At 39.3% G+C, this 22,803-nt stretch overlaps 1 protein-coding gene across 2 annotated transcripts; it reads left to right on the top strand.

The window, feature by feature from the left end:
* Nucleotides 1–7,776: 7,776 nt before the first annotated feature.
* Nucleotides 7,777–13,962, top strand: EMB2746 (RNA-metabolising metallo-beta-lactamase family protein). 2 transcript variants are annotated; one of them, XM_089628882.1, is made up of 17 exons: nucleotides 7,777–8,081; nucleotides 8,415–8,643; nucleotides 8,901–9,024; nucleotides 9,214–9,270; nucleotides 9,490–9,681; nucleotides 9,760–9,837; nucleotides 10,105–10,287; nucleotides 10,417–10,497; nucleotides 10,773–10,838; nucleotides 10,925–11,017; nucleotides 11,100–11,225; nucleotides 11,381–11,494; nucleotides 11,802–11,897; nucleotides 12,024–12,121; nucleotides 12,219–12,670; nucleotides 13,011–13,456; nucleotides 13,561–13,962. In XM_089628882.1, the coding sequence occupies exons 1-17, from the start codon at nucleotides 7,907–7,909 to the stop codon at nucleotides 13,648–13,650; spliced, it is 2,700 nt and encodes an 899-aa protein (XP_089485008.1). In that variant the 5' UTR covers nucleotides 7,777–7,906; the 3' UTR covers nucleotides 13,651–13,962. The 2 variants fall into 2 exon arrangements, with proteins under 2 accessions (XP_089485008.1, XP_089485009.1); XM_089628883.1 differs by lacking the exon at nucleotides 7,777–8,081 and having other exon boundaries at nucleotides 8,502–8,643; nucleotides 8,901–9,010.
* The last annotated feature ends 8,841 nt before the right edge of the window (nucleotides 13,963–22,803 follow it).

The following is a 22,803-nucleotide window of genomic DNA, read 5'->3' as shown; positions in this document are numbered from 1 at the left end:
TGACAACATGAGAAAGGCCCATTAAGAATTTTCAATGAAATTCTTATGAAATGAAATTAATCCACAAGGCCCAATGATCAAGTCATGGCCGAGTGTCATTGAGTCATCAAATGACCTTGTCAAAAAATTTATTGACATTCATTTCATCCTATGTCTCAAAAGACAAAAATACTATTTTGACTATTTTCGTTCTTGTTTTGACTTAGCTTCCAGTTTAACTATTCCTACTCAATGTGATTCGTGACAGTGACCTCATGGATCCAAATGAACAAAGCTTGAGCTAAATACTTGGACTCAAAAGTTCACAAACCTTTTCCAAGTTTAGCTTAATGTCAACTGACTCCACTAAAGAGTTAACATTGAAAATCTCTCGGTTCAAATGAATTTATTTTCTACTCAAGAATTCAACCTAATTGTAATGAGTGGATCCACATAATATTATCAGTGTTTACCCTTCATGAATATCATCAGCTAGTCGGGATTTACAAAATTACCATTTTACCCTTCTAGCTGTTATTTCCTCAACTCCTTTGTCGCTTGTGAATAAGTTAGAAGCAATGTATTGACGAGAAGCTAACAAGTCACATTGTTTCATCCAAAAGAGTCAAGACTCAATTTGGACACTGGCCAGTTCATTTATTCACACTCCAAGGAACAAAGCATGAGGTGATATACATTGCATTTCAGCAATCTTGTACATGAATTCCGTATCTATGAGAACTTCACAAAGTTACTCATGACATTCTCACAACTTAGTACTTCACCAATAGGCCTTGTTCGGAATCACATAGTGAGTCCGAACTCTGACTTTCTCAAATGAGAATACGCAAGGTGTGAAATGGCATGTTTCATTTCAGGATTAAGGTAAGCACGATGCAATTCATACGTAGTGACTTCGAGACATAAGAGGTTAAATGGTTTGTTCTTATCTTGTCTCTAGAAGTGCACTGGTCAATTCAGTACCTTCGGAAGATACCTAGAAGAACTACAGAGTCTCCAAGTCTCAATGCCCCATAACCAGACATCATAGATTCTCCAAACAATCGTACTGAGGTCAATAGTCCTTTGACCCTTAGATTGCGAATATATCGTTTTAAGAAAACTACGAAGAGTTTGTTCATGCAAATCTACATTTGTCTCTTCGTAAGTTGTTTAGTTTGTTTATGGACTAAAAGACTAAAGTTTTATCATAAAGCTTCAGACAAGGAAGATTGAATGAACGTTTCAACTTTTATTAATATATAAGCAGTTACAAGCAAGAGTCTTCGTAAGACTATATGACATCAAATGTACATAAATACACACTACAACTCTTCTTGTGGGCACCATTGACAACAGATCGATCCTGGTAGCTTGACGTTTCAGCTCGCTCTTCCGTGATGGCAGTAGTCTCAGTTCTGGCTGGAGGCGTCTTCGCGTCTAGAGAAGAATTCCCCGCCACGAAGACAAAGTTCGACCCAAACTCATCCACGCCTTCAGGGATCACCTGCCCAACTTCTGATCAGCCCAACTCCAAGTAAGGAGTTAAAGCCGTGTCGGAGAGGTTGAATGGAGGAACAACGTCGAGACTATGAGAGAAGGTTGGCTTGAGATACCTCAGGTCCTCCTCGGCATCCTTCAACTCGCCCTGATGGTTGACGTCCCATTGACCACAGATCTAAGAAGAGAAATGTTAGCGCAACATTCTGTCACGTTGAGCTCGGCAGCCTCTCCTTAGTCGCGTGATGAGCCTTCATGGCATTGATCACGCGCTGGTACTTCACGGAAGTCACCTTCTTCCCTTCACTCACCCGCTTCTCCACTTCATCCTCTCGAAGGCCTGCTTGAGCTTGTCGTGATGCGACTTGAGCCAATCATATTCCTCATACTTCTCACTCAGCTCATATCGAGGTCCCTCTCCCTCTTAGCTCAGTGATAACCAATCCTCAACGCATTGAATTTCTCTCTTACCCTGGCGAGTTCAAGCTGAAGCTCGTCCTCATTCTCGGCACGAATGCTTACCTCATTCTTGAGCTGCACGATCGCCATCCCCATCTAGGCCAGCTTAGTCTCGGGCACTTTAGCCTTTTTGAGGAGCTCTTGAACAAATGCGTCATTTTCCATGTGCTTCATCTCATGCTTCTGCTGAAGAAGATTCAACTCAGCTATCGTCTACAAAAGAAACAGAGGTATTTTTCCTCAAACACACTCGAATTTATCGTTAAATCTGTTGGAAAAATAGGTTGGTATCAGACACGAACAAATCGCTCTGAGAAAAAGGAAGTAGGTATCAAACACGAACAATCGCTCCGATACAACCTGTCGGTGATGCACATAGGGTGTCGGACACGAACAATCGCTCCGATAGCTCTTGTTGGTTAATCACAGTTGGTATCAGACATGAACAATTGCTCCGACACCATTTGTTTGGTGAACCAAACGGGTATGAGACACGAACAATCGTTCTCAAAACACTTGTATAGTGATTATGTACTCACCTTTATAATCATATAAGTTGCGGAATAAATTAATTACATTAACAAGAGCTAATTAAATGTATGGGTATCTAACGAGATCTAGATTTACTTTATTAATTAAATAATGAAAGCATTCAAACATATCAAGTAACCAATAAGAACAAAGAACAAGATTCATAGAGAACTTACAGATTGGGCTCACGAACGAAAACTTCAAGCTTTCTCACTCCGTCTTCAAACACCATGATCTCATTCTTCAAGCTTTCAGATCCTCATAGTCCTCTTGATGACACCGTAATCTTCCAAAACGTAATCTCCGGAAGAATAAAGAAAGACGGCGTAAGACCACACTCTTTAATCTCACACGATCAAGAAACAATGTTGTTTCAAGATCTCACTCTTGTTTTCTAAGAGCGGAATAGAGTAATTCCGAAGGGAGGGGGGGAGAGAGAGAGAGAGAGAGAGAGAGAGAGAGAGAGAGAGAGAGAGAGAGAGAGAGAGAGAGAAAGAGAGAGAGAGAGAGAGAGAGAGAGTCGGCCACACACTATGTTGGGCGAATTTTTGGTCTTCCAAAAGCTTATTTTTCTCTTCTCATGAACCCCTATTTATAGTAGTGCAAATATTATATTCTTGGTAGTTTCCAAAATATATTATTTCCTTTTATTGTGTTCACACTAGTGAATCAGAGCTTAGCCCTTGGATCTCATATCATGAATCCTACTTTCTCTTTTAGCCATCAGATCAATATTTACGAGATTTTATTTTATGTTTAAATAGAGAATATTTAATCATGAGAGAATAAAGGAAATATCTTATTTCCTTTTAAATATTATTCTCTCCTAATATTCATGAGAGAGAATAAATGACAATATCTTATTTTCTTTGAAATATCATTCTCTCCTAATATTCATGAGAGAGAATAAAGGACAATATCTAATTTTCTTTTATATATTTTTCTCTCTCCTTTATTTAAACAACTAAAGAGAAAATATTGGTAAGTACAAACATAATAGTGGACGAATTTATGGCTCTCGGCCAAAGGATTTGCGCGACTCCTTGTTGCCAAATCCTAAAATTCGACTTCCATTTTTGTGTAAGGCCCAGTTGCTTAAAGCTCAATAAATTATTCATTTACTTGATCCAACAATAAAAAAATAAGTAATTGATTAATTATTTACTTGATCAAACAATAAATAACTAATACTACCACAAATAACTAATACTACCATAAATAACTGATGTTGTCAATCACAATCACAGCTTGTGAAATTATAAAATGAAACACATTATTATTAGAGGTTCTTTATTCGTCTTATCGAAGCCGGATCGGGGACTATAGACCTAGTAATAGAAGCTTAACAAATTCGATGAAAAGATGAAAAAGTCATTCTCTTTTCCACATCGATTTGTCTAATCTTGATAAGACTCCACCTAAGTACGCCAAGACTGAACTCTCCTTTATACTAGAATTATATTTACTCATCGTGACGAGTGTCCACTGATCTAGTCAGTACGTGATCAAGATCCTCCAGGTTCAACCCGTATCGAGAAAAAGTTAATTAATCTGTTATACCTTTCATGATACATATATACCCTAAGCATTGTTGCTTCCCCAACGAAAGATTCTTTCGAACGTACATACTTTGGAAGTGTCGGCAATGTATCGGTTCTGGAATCAACCCTTAGGTGAGTGAACATTGACCTTCTTTCAGGAAGGCTGGATTCTGTATTTGTCAACCACTTCCCACTCGAATCATGCTCCGAAACTCCCAAGACATAAGTTGTGATTAGCATGATAGTAGCATTTTAGCGAATGATTCAAAGAGCGTGGTAACATGATCCAGTGTCCATGATCACTTCAGGATTTAGATCAAGTCTTATTGTGACCATTATAGTGACCCCGGTTAGTGTGTCGTAACGGTACTTAAATGACACATCTACAGCCAAAGTCTGTCCGGGTCGTGCACTACCACAAGTGCAGAATGCTTGCACGTCGTGATCAACCTTCAGTAGTGTTCCGCATATATGACTTTAGATACAGCTATCCAGGCATGTATCAGTCAACGACCATGTTTTAGCTCACCGTCCGAACTCAGGTGCCCAAGTGTGTCAGTTTAATATGGAGGTTACAAATGATAGTTACTATTGATTATGATATTCAAAGCTCAACCCACTAATCATATGATGCTAATAAAGTAAACCATTATTCTTTTTAGTAATCATTTATAATGTCTTCATTATGTCTCATGGGCAAGAATTCCTAACAAAATCAATTCAAGATCATCTACCTTGGCAATCGCAGCGTGGACTCGGCAGTATTGCTTGAATTCAACCAACTCCTTGATCGCGGCTAACTTCATCCCGAGCTTTTTGACCTGTCGGAGGAGAGCGGCCATTACAATCGAGTCCTCGTATAAGGGTCTCGACCCCCTATAGTCAAACTTAATCGGCACGGGAGGAGATCCGGGGCTTGGTCAGTTGAACTTCTCCCTCCTTCCCCGAAGCACGAGGCTTTTTCTACAAGCTCCCGCTTTGTTAGCCTTTCAGCGGCCTTCTATGACCACCGATGCGAGCTTCAGAGCCCGGAGTCTGAGCCTCCCTCTCCAAAGAGGAACCCCATTTTTCCTTCATCCCCTTCGTGGTCACGATAGTGACCTTCTTAAGAGCGGGCTACAAAGCCCTTTTTCCTTTAGAAGAGACCTCCCATTCTCCTCATTCTTCTTCCTCTTCCTTGTCATCCTCTCCGATCTTCTTCTTCCCATTGCGACTTTGCACATGTGGCGGAGGTCCCGTCGGCTCGGGATTAGGATGAGAGACCACGTGAGTGATCACAACATTAGAGTCGTCAGAGCCCGCTTGCGACACAGGCTGTTCAGTTGAGGGACCAGCTACCAACACCTCCTTTCAGCGCAGCCTCCTTCGCCACAGCTTCCAGTTCCACAGCCTTCTTTGCGGCAGCCTCTCTCGCCGATGTTTCCTTCTTTGCCCTTCAGCCATTAGCTCGAGCCTTCATCTCTTCTTCACCTAGACCCTATTGTCCTGGATCTTGGTCTTCCCCTACTCTCTCTGGGCTCTCTTGTCTTAGATCTTCGTCTTGACACTCGAGCAGACAAGTCTTCCACAACTACAATAAAGGAAACAAGAATTCATACCAACCCGATCAAGAGAAAAAAGGAGTTGAAGACCCCTACCTGGAGTGTCCAAACCAAGAAAAAGCCCGGTCAAACCGTGCTTATGTAAATCCTTCCCACTCCACAGATCTACTCCGAAGCGTCCCAACAAACTGATCGTTAGAAGCGATAGTCTTTAGAGAAACTGCATAGTAAACCGTAAAACAACATAAAAAAGAAGAACACACAAGACGACAAAGGAAGCTAAAGCAAAGACACAGCCTAACTCGCTCCCTTAGACCAGTTAAAGCAGATCAGAGTGGATCGTCCCTCGCAGGGATCCCCCCAGTAATAGTCATCACGGGCTTCCACAAAAAATAGAAAGTTCCAGGATGACGAAAATTTCTTAGTCGTGATGAGGCGAACCAGGTCATTTAGGGAAAGCCTTACACCCAACTCGTTGGCCAAGGAAAGCAATCCACACATGATCCTCTAGGAGGACGGGATGAGTTGTTGGAGAGTCACCTCCACCTGGGCCATGTAACCCAAAAGAAGCCAAGGAATCGGAAACGTAAGCCCACATTTTTCCAGAAAAATTTCATGGACACACAAGTACCCATCTTTCACGGTCTCGACCGTATCGCCGAGACCAAACAATAAAATCTCTATCTTAGGTGGAATGTGAAATGTCCGCCTTATGCGGTCTAAATTGGCTTGGCTAAGCAGAGACGGGCGACACTCGTGGAGGAAATCCCCACGAGGATGCTCGAGTCTCCGAGACTTAGATTTTCTGGCTGGACTGGATGTAGAGGCCATTAAAGCAACCTTAAGCTAAAGTTTTCAAGAAAAAAGTCTTCTTTTTCAAACAGAACCAGAAAGCCCAAAACCTTAGCCGAGAAGAAAGCAAGAAAAGCGATTTTTTTTTGGAACGTAACGTCTTTCAACGAAACTCAACACGAATAAATAAGAAAGATCGATGGAGACGTTCCTTCAATTTATAGAAACGAAAGCTCAATAGACTCGCCTTTAATGCGCCGTCATATCATGTCAAATCGAATCTTACCAAATCAAACATTTTACAATAATCCCTTGATCTTCTCGAGATAAAATCATTACGTTTTGAATAATGAATAAAATATTCACTCGTCCCGAAGGTAACGCAGCACACGTGACATAACTAGTAATCCATTCCGAACTAGGAGTGCAATTAGTTTGCTAATTGATAAACTCGTACATGTCTTTCGTTTTTAGTTTATCCATGATTAATATTGAATAAACTGGGGGACTGACTATTGATGTTGGACTTCGTCCTCCATCTAACACACAAGGGATCTGGCTCAGTAGAAGTTAATTGGGCCCAAGCCCACACTTTTTTTTTTTGTTTTTTTTTCTTTAACAGGTTTAGTGAGAGCACCAGCCGTCAAAAGGATCGAATCTCAAATCGAGATAACCGCCTCCTGAAGAGCCGGACATCCAAAGCTCGTCAGCCAGATCAATCAGCAACCGCCTTTCGCACGAATAGGTCTCTCACGACAGATGTCTCGATATGCAATAGTGAGTTCCAACTGACACATGACGTGTCCCGAACAACTTGGAGCTCACAATCTCGTCTTCTCAGACTATAAATATATGATAATGAGACCCATTTTGGGCACGTTACTTTCCAATTATTATCTCATTTATCAAAATCCCATATTTGTATTGCTTACGAGTGATCTTAATATAAACAGACACGAGCTATCCTCACATCCTGTTTTCTCGTCCTTCATTTAATTACACATTTAATTTCTAGTTCTTTGAGGCATCAAATTTAGTCTTGTTACCGAGAATTGAGGCTCATCTACAAATCTAAATCGATCAATTTTAACCACAAATTGGTCGTGACTGTTTTGTTATGTTTTATCACATCAACAATAAATATCATAAATTTAAAAATTGAAAGATACATAATATAACATATTATATAACATTATTTCCGTTCGCATATCGATTTTCCGGTATCGAAAACTTTTGGTTAGGATTAAGCGTAAATAAAAAAAAAAAAATAAAAAAGCAAAACGTACACGGAATTATGGAAAATAACTATTTGATGATGACTAAAAAAAATCCAATAGGCCTCACACGTGTGGCAGTGGGTTTAAGCACACGCGTGAGTGAGTGCTATCATTTTCATCTGTTTGGTTTTAGACAAATGATAAGAAAGATATTTCTCAACCTCACAATCTCTCTCTTTTTTCCTCTTCTCTTTCCCGCTCTTAATCCCTCGCCAGCTTATAGCTTAAACCCTGAATGCAGTTAAAACTCCATTGATTCTAGGGTTTGAGTTTCGTCTCCGACTTCATGAAGCTAGAGCTTTCGGGAAGTCTCTCTTCCTCCGCCGCTTCTTTCTCCGATCTCGCGTCGCCGAAAATGACGGCTCTCGGAGCTCTCTCGCTGTGTCCGTGCAGTCTTCTGTGGCATCCCAAGCTTGCTCGGCGCTCTGTCTCGTGCTCCGTCGGATCGCCGGCCGCCGTAGGTTCGTGGTTGCCTTTAAAAGTTTTCGGTTTGGTGTGTTTGTTTCCCTGGTATTTGCGTCTGATTATTAGGTTGCTGAAAATTCGAATCCCAAACGCTTATTAGTTCTGGTGAAACGAGGCTTGTTATTCGTTGCATTACTGATGAAAACGATCCTTTGAAAAGGATTTTTAGTGAAAATAAACCCCGAGTCAGCAAGGATTTCTCGTTCCGGTTTATTTAATTTCTCTAGAGAATCACCAAGGCCGACTGAAAAAATGCTCAGTATGGTAGTGATTTTTAGATGATATTCATGTTCTATTTATGTTTTTCTTTTTCTTTTTCTTCTTTATAGGTACACATGGATCAAGTGCTCCGCGGAAAAGAATAGGAAGAATCGAAGGGCCTCGGAAAAGTATGGAAGACTCTGTTCAGCGAAAGATGGAACAGTTTTATGAAGGGCGTGAAGGACCACCTCTTCGTGTTCTTCCGATCGGTGGTCTCGGAGAAATCGGGATGAACTGCATGTTGGTTGGGAATTACGATCGGTATATCTTGATTGACGCTGGTATCATGTTTCCAGAGTAAGTTCTTCAGTTCAGAGTGCCCGGAGAATTTATTTGTTCATGACCGTTACATGTAAAAATTGGAAAGACGAAATGGTGTTCTAATAATCTTTCTGTTACAGTTTTAGCATCCATTGAAGGCCCTTCATCTGCAATCTCAGTGTTTAAGAAAACCTGTTTTTTTTTTTTTTTTTTTTTTTTTTTTTTTTCAGACGAGTTTCTTGATTAATTTATCATCCTTTTAATGCATAAAAGTCGATGTTGTTTGGTGTCAGCTATGATGAGCTTGGAATTCAGAAAATTATACCGGACACCGCGTTTATTAAAAGATGGAGCCACAAAATTGAAGCAGTTATTATAACACATGGTCACGAGGATCACATCGGTGCGTTGCCTTGGGTAAAGATTCCTTTTCGTTTCTCACGAATAGCATTTTAATCAAAATTAAGGAAGGTTACTTTGTTACATTTGAATCCTTTTAATGTTCTTTATGTATTTGCTCAACAAACTACAAAGCTCTTACATGTACTCTCTCTTTGTATTTTGTGACACATTTTTATGTCATTTTTTCTGATTGCTTCTGAACAGGTTATCCCAGCCTTAGATCCGAACACCCCAATTTTCGCATCCTCATTTACCATGGAGGTACTCGCTAAATACTTTTAAATTGTGTAGTGTGCAATGTCAACTTCAGTATCACCAAAAACAACGTGTAACGTTCCTAAATATATTTCAGATTTTGTGTAGCGTCTTAATAGTGATATATATTTGTTTGCTTTCATCTTCAAACCCTTTTCTTATCACATGATGCAGATTATGTTTCTGTTTGTTGACACTAATAAAATAATGATATTTTCTTAACAGCTTATCAGAAAACGTTTGAAAGAGCATGCGATTTTTGCTTCATCTAGACTTAAGGTTTTCAGAACAAAGAGGAAATTTATGGCTGGGCCATTTGAGATAGAGCCCGTGAGGGTTACCCATTCTATTCCCGATTGCTGTGGATTAGTTCTTCGTTGTAGCGATGGTACAATTTTTCATACAGGGGACTGGAAGGTAATAGTTTTTGCAGTTAATTTTTCCTTCATCACTTTGTTTCATTTCCCCTTATGCTCAAGGACTTCACGTAAACAGATTGATGAGACACCGTTGGATGGCAAAGTTTTTGACCGTGAAACTTTGGAGCTACTGTCAAAAGAAGGAGTGACACTGGTAAAACATAGTGTTACATTATTTTAATTTATGGTCCCCCTTACAAGGTAGAGTTATATCGCCAACCTTATATTGAGAGAAATATCAACACTAAACTAAACCAGTTGTAAATTTTATGTGCAAAAGGATTGCTTGTGACATTTCTCTTTACTGGTTTATATTTAAGGTCAAATCAGAAAATAATTATAGACATGTAATATATGTTTTTAAACATTTAGAATCGGGAACATGCGTTTTCTTGTCAATTAAAACAAGGAATTCTTTCAGATGATGAGTGACTCTACAAATGTACTATCCCCTGGAAGGACAGGCAGTGAATCTGGTGTAGCAGATGCACTAATGAGGAATATCACAGCTGCTAAAGGAAGAGTGATTACCACTCAGTTTGCATCAAATATACACCGTCTTGGCAGTGTGAAGGCCGCTGCTGATGCAACTGGTCGGAAATTGGTGAGCTTATTTATTTATTTAATATTTTTTTTCCGCATTGTACTAGCATTGATATTCTCATATGAAGTGCATTGCTTACCCTCGTTCTGAAATAAAAGTTTCTGAATAAAATCTTTATTATTGTGTTAGGTATTTGTCGGCATGTCCTTAAGGACATATCTCGAGGCAGCTTTTAAGGATGGGAAGGCGCCGATTGATCCATCTACACTGGTAATCCAAGTTCATTTTTCTTACAGGGGCTTATATACTTTCGTAGTTAATTTTTGCATCAGAGAAATACGGACCAAGGGTTTTACTTCAGCTTTCGGGCTAAATACTCAAATGTTTAAAGTCTGCTGTACGATACTTATTTAGATTCAAGAAATAGAAACCTGGTACCTTAGGAGGGCTCGAAGTCAGAACCTCTCAGAATTAATCCAGTGACTTGACCACTAGACCAACACATTTTAGGTCTTTAATGACCTTATTTTGCCACTGTGTAATAGGTCAAAGTGGAAGATATGGATGCATATGCGCCGAAGGATTTGCTAATTGTAACCACTGGCTCTCAAGTAAGATTATCTTGACACTCCATTTCCTTTTTTACTGTACTTGTCTGGGTGATCAGTTTTGGTTAATCGTTAATGCAATGTGTCAGGCAGAACCTCGTGCTGCTTTGAATCTGGCATCACATGGGAGTAGCCATGCACTGAAACTAAACAAAGATGACATAATTTTGTACTCGGCCAAGGTAATAAAAAGCACATTTGCATTAAACCTTATCTTTGTTATCTTTTGGGTTAAGTACTCAATAAATCGTCTGTTTTTTTCAGGTAATCCCAGGTAATGAATCTCGGGTGATGGACATGTTCAACCGCATAGCAGAGATTGGATCAAACATAGTGATGGGCAGAAATGAAGGGTTGCACACCTCCGGTCATGCCTACCGAGGAGAATTGGTAATTCTTTTTAAAATCCAATTTTGAATTTCTAATTTTCTTTTGGCAGTGAAAAAAATTGAAGAACCTTGATTTGAGTTTACTTGTTCCATTTAGCAACTTTGGTTAAGTTCTCATATTTTCGATGGATATAATGGGAAGATTTATTTTTGAAGGAAGAAGTACTCAGGATTGTGAAGCCGCAACATTTTCTGCCGATACATGGAGAACTCGTGTTCCTTAAAGACCACGAGTTACTAGGGAAATCAACTGGTATCCGACATACGACTGTGAGTTTTTTTTTCCTTAAATCATTAATCTGTTTGTTTAGTATTCTGTCTTTTGTTTATGTGATACCAAGTGCAGTTTGGGACAAAACTGTTCTTTCTTGATAAAAAAAAAGGTTCTGGTATCTGGTTTGTCATCTTGGTAAAGCTGTAAGACAATTGAACAGAAAAATTCCGTTGTTCTTCCTTTAGTAACATATAAAATGTTATTCTTGTGTGGAAGATATTTGCATGAACATGGTTATGTTTATGCTGTCTACTTTTTTTTCCTTAATTATGATACACGAAAGCTGAAAGTTTTATCCCACAGGTTATAAAAAATGGAGAGATGCTAGGGGTTTCTCATTTAAGAAACAGAAGGGTTTTATCCAATGGCTTCATCATGCTGGGAAAAGAGACTTTGCAGGTCTGTATTCCCCAATAATAATAATAATAATAAATTATTATCTGGTGGTTTTAAATTGTTTACAAGGGAAATTCTGAAAAAGCCCCCCCCCCACCCCCCCCCCCCCCCCCCCTTTTTTTTATGCAGTTGAAGTATAGTGATGGTGACAAAGCATTTGGCTCATCAAGCGAACTTTGTGTTGACGAGAGAATGAAAATTGCATTAGACGGCATTATAGTTGTCTGGTGGGTTGAACGCTCGGTTATCTAAAACTCGTGCATTGTGTATATAATATTCCGATTATACCCCTCATAACTAGCTCCTGATATCTATTTTTTGCAGCATGGAGATTTCACGTCCTCAGAGCACGAACGGTCTGTTCGAAAATACCTTGAAAGGAAAGATTCGAATCACTACAAGATGTTTGTGGCTCGACAAAGGGAAGCTCTTGGATGCGTTGCATAAAGCTGCCCACGCGGCACTCGCAAACTGCCATGTGAATAGCCCACTTCAGCATATAGAAAGAACGGTGTCTGAGCTTTTGAGGAAGCTAGTCAGAAAGTATAGCGGCAAGAGACCCGAAGTGATAGCCATTGCCATGGAAAACCCCACCGCGGTTCTTTCGGAGGAAATCAGTGCAAAGCTATCTGGCAAGTCTCATGTCGGCTTCGAGATGTCGGCGCTAAGAAAAATGGACGATGGGCGTCCTAGTAAGGGTAGATCAGACAGAACGCAAGTTGATGGAGTAGCGGTTGATTCTCAACCAAAGCAAGATCATCAGCAAGATTTAATGGGTTTCTCTCTCTCTCTCATTTGACTTTTGTTAATTGCACTGAAGCATTTTGTTAATTATGTTTTTGTTAGACTCATCATATAAACGGGAGCGGTAAATTATTAATAGTTATTCAGTCAATCATATTTCTATAAATGCATCATTAGAGTGGGTCATCAGGGTAAATTAGTGAGTTTATAAATCAAGTAACTTTGGAGTAGAGTAGTCTAGAGAGAGAGGTTAGCTTAGCTTAGCTCTTGAACTATAGGCCGATTTGATGTAATCATCAAGTTTATTAAAAAAAAAAGGTATCTATATGTGTTCTTAATCATCCCGGTTCATATTTGTGATCTCAACTTCAGGAGAAGATCTTGAACATGGATTACTACCCGAGGAAGAGACTACCACCGAGTCCACTTCAAGTTTCGATTCCAACACAATTTCTCCGCAGTTGGAGGAGTTAGATGATTTTTGGAGACCGTTCACAACACCAAAAGTCCCCTCCAACAACGACATGGTAAAAGACACCTCTGTCCTGACCCACGAACAGAAACTAGAGCCTGAGAAGGATAACAGCGAGGAAAGCGCCGAACCCAAGCCTTCCAAGCCCGTGAAACGGAATCGGTGGAAACCCGAAGAGGTTTTCAAGCTCATACAATTGCGTGGGAAACTGAGCGACCGGTTTCTAGTTTTGAAGGGTCGAATGGCTCTCTGGGAAGAGATAGCTAAAGAGCTCTCGGCCGAGGGGTTTGAGCGTAGCCCAGGGCAGTGCAAGTCTCGGTGGGCTTCGCTGGTTCAGGAATACGAGGTTTTTTTTTATTTTTATTTATTTATTTGGCATTGTTATTCGGTCGAGGACAAAAGACTGAAGCTTTACGAGTTTCATAACGTCTCATTCTCATTCATTATCAGGAACGCAAAAGTGGAAAGAAGACCAATTGGCCATACTTCGAGGAGATTGGTAAAGTTTTATCTGAAGCCGATGCAATGGCAGAAAAATGATCGCGAGGTGAGAGTAGTCAGTGAAACTACTCGCCTTTCGGTTAGTTATGCTATTCAAGGACAAGGTCAGATGATATAACTTGGCAGTGAGATGAAATTTTCTGCCATGGATTCGTGGTTTGGGAGGTCTCCAGAGAACAAACCATGAATGAAGATTCATACATTTTTGTAGCCTATAGAAATTGGTACATTTATCTATTCAACTTAGAAAAATCAAAGAACAGCGCAGAATTTCAAGCTTTGATAACTGTTATCAACTCCATATATTTTTGCCCAATTTATTTGTTGATGATAAATATTATAAATTTTCAATGGCATGCCCATATATTTAAAAAAAAAAAAAATAAGATACACGTTGCACAACTCACAAGACCGTAACTAAAGAGTAAAGACCATTCACCTAAACTGAAACAAAAAAAAATAAAAATACAAGATTTTCTTGATTTGCATGTATTAGTGATTTTTGTTTACTAATTGCTTATATAATATGTATACGTTTTTATTGCAACATAGATTTTCCCAAGTTGTACCAATCATTTTATTGATGTTTACAAAATATTTTCAAAAAGTGCTCGAGTTTGTTTATGGTTTCATTTATAAGGAAAATAATTATTCATAGTTTGAAAAAAAGGATGTAAAACAACCACAATTTTCATAATGTTGTACTTTTAAAATACTATTCCTTTAATTTTCCCATCCCTAGAAGATTTGTTGGCAATTTATTTTAAATGCAAGTTATTGGTTAAAACCCTTCGCACCTTGTTAGAAAGAACGTTATTCATGTTTAGCCATATTGTTCAAAGACCGGAAAAAACTCATGCCTTGACCGAATATAATTGAAACAGACCGGCCGACAAAACAACACTCGAATGGTTGATTCCAACATTTTCAAGGAACCATTTTCAGATCCCAGACGCAACTTTATAATCCACAAAGAAATAATGGTATCTTTAGCGGAGGTTGTGCACAGCAAAAATTGTGGTTGAGACATGAGCTTTGGTTGAGACTGTGTTTGTTTTATGAGTGTATTTTAGCACTGAAGGTTCTGAAATCTGATAAGATTGTAGGGAAGTTGTTTTTATTGATAATCCTGACTGGCATTTGTATGGTAGTTTAAACGCATTGAACGCACTTAAATGAGATCATATCAATTCTGATTAAATTGATATGACCTCATTTAAGCTAAATAACAATAAAAAAAATACTGTCTTTTTTTTAGGGAAAATGAAATGCTAAACAAAATACTGTTATATCTACATATAACTACTGTTTTATAAACATTATACATATACACACACATACTTATACACTTTCTCGAAATATAGTACAAACTCATTTACGTTGAGCCATTTTATTCTAGCAATAACAATAATAATAATAATAATAATAAATTGGTAGTGGGTAACCGATATTTACTTAATTCATTTATTTGTCTAATGCATTTTATTTCATATATGCATTTTATCCATTTAGTTTGATATGTAGGAAAGGAATTAACTAAATATATCTTATATTATGTTAATGAAAAAAGAGAGATATTTTATTAGCTTTCTATGTGTTTGAAAAGAAAAATATTATGTTTTAATTAAAAAGGGGTAAATTGCAGATAATTTGATTCTTTAGTGGCATAAATGAGAAGGGATAAACTTATGGACACATTATCAAACTTAGAAACCGAACAACCCTAATGCAATATAAGTAAGGTCAAACTTCACTGCATTAAACAAAGGGTCTATTAAATATATAGTCATATTTACAGTTTCACATTGTTATATAATCTACGTTTTGCAAATCTTAAGTAAATAGCCACGATCATGTATTTATATGTGTAAATTGACATAAATACCTCCATCCTTTTCCTTATTTCAATGAGAGGACATATCAAGAATGCGACGCCATCTTTATGGCTACTTAAGATTTACGAAACGTTGATTATATAGAAATCTCAAACGTTTAGTTGACTAGTTACCTATTTTTTTGGTTAAACAAACCTTTAAAAAAAATCAAAATAGAGAGAGCGGGAAAGAAGAAGAAGAAAAAGAAAACTCTCCAAAATTAGACCTCAACACCATTGTTTTGCTTGAATTTGGTGAACTTGAGGCTTGGATTAGCTTATAGGTTTGTTGATTTTTGTTGTGGTACTGATTAAGTGAATGTCCCCTCTTTGTTTTAAATTTTTTGGTCGAAATTTGAAGATCATGGTTTTTGAGTGTTGACTGTTGAGCAAGATAAAGACTTTTGACTTGAGGTACAAATTAAGACTTGTTTTGAGTCGGGCTTCCTTGTTTATTGGTGGAATTAAATGTAAGTTGATATCTCTACTTGATTTTTATAACTTGGGTACGAAAATTCTCGTAAAAATTGGGACTTTCTTGTGAAGATTTTGTAACATAGTAATTAATGAGTTAGCATTTCCAAATGATTTTATATGTGTGTTCTGAAAATATTTTTCAGACAACTTATTTCATTGAATTAGTAATTTTTTCTTCTCCTTGAAAGGAAAAAAAAAATGAACTTTGATTATGTATTTGAAATAGTATGTTTATGTGGTATTCAAAACAAAAATCTTTATGGAAGACAAAAAAAAACATCACACTTCTTTACCTTTCATTTTCAACCGAGAATGATGTCAAAAGATCAGCGGAGTTGGAAGACTCTGTCATACTGAATCCATGTATTTATATAAACATCGCATAGTGGAAAGAGTCTTTATTTATAGTTGCTTTTGGAGATATATTGTGATTCTTCTCTTCGATTCTCAACAAAACTTCATGTTTTCATGTGTGTATGTATTGTAGTTTTATCATGAAGAAGTTATATTGTTTCCCTGAAAATTTACATCATATTCACCCATGAATTGGATTCAGCGCAAAACTTCATGTTTTCATTACAACGTTACTTTTGATGTTGGAACGGTGGGAGCGTTGTCTATTCAATATCCTTTATTTCTTTAATACATTGCTTCTCCTATGGTTTTTTTAGTCAATATGCCCTATATTGTGTACCATATATACATATATATATATATATATATGTATATATATATATATATATATATATATATATATATATATATGATGAACACATGATAGCAATTATTAATTCAAGTAATTATTTATTCGTTGCTGGCTATTTCAGGTTAAAATTTGCCAATATGTTTTGCTCCTTAACATTTGACAGATATAATGATTGTGGTATTGGCGTGGGTTTTGTGTGATAACGGACCAAAATATGCATCACAGTATATGAAGAGGTACGCTTAATGAAAATCTCTTTATCTTCATATGGTGCTTTATATTTATCGGTCTATAGCTTGTACTTTGCTTCGGCCTAACCAAAACTTTCTATTATTTATGTATATTTTTTGAGCTTCTTAAAAAATAAAAATGTAACCGGTCCATGTACGTCTTTTGTCTAAGTGAGTAATAACCAAATATTATTTCTTAAAGAAAATAATTTGGAAGAGTATTACCGTTTTAATTCTTTCCCCTTTTGCAACATTTAAGCTTTTAGGGTGTATAATTAAGCTTTCATTAATTTTTTTTCTTTTCTTTTGTTTGCTTGCGTTGACATTCGCAATCTTCAGTTGGCAAAGAGAGTGAGATAAACTTTGAGAAGATGAACAAAATTCAGAGTGTTTGGATCGAGAGAAAATATCTTCTCGTTACTATTTCATTGAATGAATAATGAATCTGTACATCATCTTGTTTAAATACATTGGACTATTGTTCAACCATAGGGTATGACTTCTAACTAACTCCTAACAGTCTAACAAACTCGTCCAACGTGTCACGTGACGTCACCAAAGCCTTGGCAGCTCTTACTCACAGATGACGTGTGTGGTACGCTATCTTCTACACTATCATCCCCCCTCAAGCTAAACGGGGACTCGGCGATGTTTAGCTTGTCCCTGAAGCGTAGAAACCTCCCAACGGACAACGTCTTCGTGAGAACATCAGCAGTTTGATCAGCCGTGGGAACATAGCGAATCTCGAGCTGGCGACGGAGAACCATATCACGAACAAAGTGGAGATCGATCTCTACATGCTTAGTCCGTGAGTGAAAAACCGGATTAGCCGTCATCGCAACAGCGCCAAGATTATCGCACCAGAAAATTGGAGCGTGCGAGAGTGGGACACGAAGTTCAGTGAGCAACGAGCGAATCCAGGCCAGTTCAGCTGCCACATGAGCCAGGGCCCGATACTCGGCTTCAGTGCTGGAGCGTGCGACAACACCCTGCTTGCGTGAGCTCCAAGACACCAAGCATCCAGCAAGGAAGACACAATACGCACTTGTTGAGCGACGATCATCAGGATTACTGGCCCAATCAGCGTCTGCAAAGCTTGTGAGACGAAGTGTAGTGGCTGGTCTGAAGGTGACACCATGAGTGACTGACCCCTTTAGGTATCGAAGAACCCTCTTGCAAGCAAGCCAGTGCACAGACGTGGGAGACTGAAGAAACTGACTCAGCTTATTCACAATATGCGCTATCTCTGGGCGAGTCAACGTGAGATACTGAAGTGCTCCGATGGTACTTCTGTAGATATATGGGTCGCTCATTGCTTCACCATCTAACTTGGAGAGAACTTGACCTGGAGCTGCAGGACTGGAGCATGGCTTCACCCCTGTCATGTTTAGCTTGTGCAGCAAGTTAGCAACATACTTGGATTGACTGAGGTAGAGGCCTGATCTGTCTCGAAAAGCTTCAATTCCAAGGAAGTAATCCAACGACCCCAACTGTTTTAAGGCAAATTGCTTGTGTAGATCCTCAGCAAGTTTCTTGATGGCCATGTTGTTGTTGCCGGTGACAAGAATGTCATCCACATATACAAGTAGCAGTATATAGATGTCATGTTTGGCGAAGATAAACAACGAAATGTCATATCGAGACTCAACAAAACCCCATTGCAGGAGAGCTTGCCTGAGTCGATCAAACCAGGCTCGCGGAGCCTGTTTAAGCCCATAAAGCGCCTTGTGAAGCTTGCACACAAAGTCTGGGCGAGAAGTGTCCGGGAAGCCATCCGGTTGAGCCATGTAGACATCATCAGTGAGAACCCCATTTAGGAACGTGTTGTTGACATCTAATTGCTGGATATCCCAACCCCTGAACACAACCAAGGTCAGGACAACTTGGATTGTGCACGGTTTGACAACAGGACTGTACGTTTCAGAGAAGTCAACCCCAGGATTTTGAGCAAAGCCTTTAGCCACTAGCCGGGCTTTGTACCTTTGAAATTAACCAGTAGGTAGGTATTTTACCTTGAAAACCCACTTGTTACCAATAACATTCTGAGCTGGTGATGGGGGAACTAACGTCCAAGTACCATTCTGATATAAAGCATTGAGCTCAGTTACCATGGAATTTTTCCAGTTCACATCCTCAAGGGCACGCTTGACTGATGACGGTTCAGAGGGGCCAGGGCACACAAAAATAGGATGGTGTGACACCGTAAACACTTTGGGTTTGTAAATGCCAGACTTTGACCTTGTGTGCATGTAAGAAGTGTTTGTGACTGGTGGATCTTGAGGAGCCGTGTCACATGCCTCAGCAGGGACTATCTGCATGGGAGGTGGGGCCAGCTTAGTAGGAGCGTCATGCAGTGGAGGAGCAAATAGTGGCTGGTCTTGATGATGCACAGCTGATGAAGACATCCCAGCAACAGGTAGGACCACAGGTGGGACCACTGACTGGAGAGTACCTGGAGCAATATCATTTGTAGGGACCACTAGACATGGTGAGGACTGGTCTAATTGGGGACCACAGCTGGTAGTTTGTATTAGGACAGGGTTTGAAATAGGGTTAGAGGGAAAGTTCACATTCACATTTGAGGTTGTAATGTGAGGTGGGTTGGTCAGTGTTTGGTTGAACGGGTATATGTATGGTACAACAATTGGTGTAGACTCTTCTGCAGGGTGAGACTCAGCTGGGAATAGGTCTTTGTATGGGAACTCAACTTCATTGAATATAGCATTCCTAGTGATGTAACACCTACCTGAATTATGGAGACATTTGTAACCTTTGTGTAAAGGGCTGTAGCCTAGGAAAATGCACTTGGAGGACCTAAACTCTAGTTTGTGGTTATTGTAAGGTCTCAGATGGGGATACACACTACAACCAAAAACCTTGAGAAATTTGTAATCAGGAATCCTGCTAAACATTTTTTGAAAGGGGCTTTGATTTTCTAGGACAAGTGTAGGTATTACATTTATAGTGAAGACACTGTGGTAAATGAGTCCCACCAGAATTCGAGTGGTAGTTGTGCTTGAGCAAGCATAGACAAGCCTAGCTCCACAATGTGTCGGTGCTTCCTCTCTGCTCGTCCATTCTGCGTGTGAACATATGGACACGGATGTCTCAGTGCAATGCCTTGGTCATCAAGAAATGGTGCAAAGGGACGATACTCTCCACCCCAGTCACACTGTACTGCACAAATTTTCTCCTTGAGTGACTTTTCCACGAACTTTTTGAAGATTTTGAAGACATTGAAGGCCTCAGATTTCACTTTGAGTGGATAAATCCAAGTGAACTTTGTGAAGTCGTCCAAGAAGTGGATGTAGTACCTGTATCCATTGGTAGACATAATTGGAGCTGAACCCCATAAATTTGTGTGTATTGGTTGTAACACTCTAGTAGACTTAGTTTGAGAAAGAAGTGAGGGTAAAACATGAATTTTCCCATATTGACATGCTGAGCAAAAGTCAATTGTGTTTCTTTTGGGACATACAACATCACACTTATTCAGTATCATATGTAGTGTTTCTCAGTTACATGACCAAGGCGTCTATGCCAAATGGTCCATTTATCACTATTATTAGAGGTACAACAATCTGAGTCAAGTCCTTGAGTACTGATGGTAGTTGAGTCTTGACCATTTTTCTGAGCAGAGTCTTGAGCTGAGATTGTGGGAGAGGATTGAACTATGAAGCTGGTAGGGTTGAACTTGACACCTTTGTCTGATGATGCATTTCTGAGCAGATACAATCCATTTTCAGTTGTTCCTCGCAGAAGGACCTTCCCTGTTCTCTTGTCCTTAACAAGACAACAATCCGCATGAAACTCAACAAATACATCATTGTCATTTGTTAGTTGTGAAATGCTCACTATACTCTTTTTTATTTCAGGTACACGCAATATGGTTCTTAGTCTTAATTCTTGACTACTTTCCTTATTCTCAGCATTATTCAGCAATTTAGATTGGCCTAAATGAGTAACGTTTAGACAATTACCATTTCCGACCATGAGTTTCTCTTTGCCCTTGTAACTTGTACTGACTTGCAAATTCTCCAATTCTGAAGTCACATGATTGGTGGCACCTGAGTCGGCATACCAGGCTGGATCATACACAGTCTCTGGTCCAGCAAAGAAGGCAGGCATTGCAGGACTTTGCTCCTTTTGTGGATGAGACTGTTGTTGCTGCGGTGGTGTGGCCTGATAAGACTCATCAAGGCGATACCAACGCACGTTGTGGCAATGTGACCCTGCTTGTTGCAAATCTGACAATTCGGCCTCGAGTTGTTTGAGCCCCTGGCTCCATTGAATCTTCCTCGTCATCCTCTGCTGCGACCACGTCCTTTTTCACGAGTCTCGACGTGATTCACCATTGCTGAGTGCACTTGGCTATCAACGTTGCTCGCCATGTGCTTGATCCGAGATTCTTGAGCCAGAGCCATGGCAAGAACCTCTTGAACAGACATCTCCGTGCCATTGAGTTCGTGTCCTTGCAGCTTATCATTCACCAGTGCCACGAGAACATCATACTCCGCAGGTAATCCCATCAAGATCACCAGAACCAGTTCATCATCTGAGACTTCATAGCCGGCAAGGAAGAGCGAGTCTGCAAGATTCTCCATCTTGGAAAAGTAATCTGAGATTGAGAGTGAACCTTTCTTTGTGGTTTGTAGCTGGAGTTTGAGAGGCATAACTCGAGCCTTCGATTTGACGGCGAATCGTTGCTCAAGTGCGATCCAGAGTCCTTGAGCAGTTCGGACTCTTGTGACCGATCTGAGGATTGTTGTGGTTAGCGAGGACAACATCCAACTCAGGAGGAGTTGATCTTCACGCGTCCAGATCTTGAATTCTGGATTCGAAATCGCGATTTTGGCTCCCTGCTCGTCGATCGATTCATTGAACCGTCGTGGCTGAGGTCTGGTTCCATAGATGAAACCTTGAAGATTGTGGCCTACGATCGCTGGAAGTACTTGGGACCTCCAAATTGAGTAGTTTCACCGTGACAGCATTGTTGAGCGTCGTGGTGAGGTGAGGATTGATCACCGGCCTTGGATCGTTGTTGATCTGAGATGATGACGGAGAAGAAACACCTTCGGTTGCCACTGATGTGCTCCGATACCAAGATAAACTTTGAGAAGATGAACAAAATTTAGAGTGTTTGGATCGAGAGAAAATATCTTCTCGTTTTCGTTTCATTGAATGAATAATGAATCTGTACATCATCTTGTTTAAATACATTGGACTATTGTTCAGCCATAGGGTCTGACTTCTAACTAACTCCTAACAGCCTAACAAACTCGTCCAACGTGTCACGTGACGTCACCAAAGCCTTGGCAGCTCTTACTCACTGATGACGTGTGTGGTACGCTATCTTCTACACTATCAGAGTGTAGAATTAGTGTATAATGTTATTGTATAGCGAAATTGAGTCAACATTATTAAGTGTTTTTGAATAGTTCAATCTTCAGTTGACATTAAAATGGTTTCATTCATAGTAGTTTCTATACTTTTTAATAATTAACAAGCTCAAATTTGATTGTCTGATTGTGTTTTACCTACATTTTTAGATATCTTTGGTTAAACACGAGAAGGGTACGGTACTTATGGAACTAGAACTACAACAATGGTTCGGAATGTGCAAATATTTTTTTGTGTCAAACCCACATATGGAACCCAAAAGATAAATTGATCCATAAAAAAATGCATTTAAAGTGACAATATACCATTTATAAACTGTGTTCTTAGCGCAAATCAAAATTTGATGTGGAGATTTCATCGAGGCTTCAAGTTTCTTTGTGGTCAAGGATTTCTTCATCGAGACCAGAGATTTCATAACTGAAGCCACATATTTCTTCGAAGTTGGGGATTTATCTTCCAGCCAGATAATTTTGTTATCTTAAAAAGTTTAGGATTTTTAAATTTGG

Source organism: Urtica dioica, chromosome 10 (genome assembly GCF_054948205.1).
Source record: "Urtica dioica subsp. dioica isolate 48M chromosome 10, U.dioica_male_clone48M_v1_H2, whole genome shotgun sequence".
NCBI classification, from domain to species: domain Eukaryota; kingdom Viridiplantae; phylum Streptophyta; class Magnoliopsida; order Rosales; family Urticaceae; genus Urtica; species Urtica dioica.
Note: the sequence above shows the minus strand (reverse complement) of the source record. Positions and strands in the feature narration are given on the sequence as shown.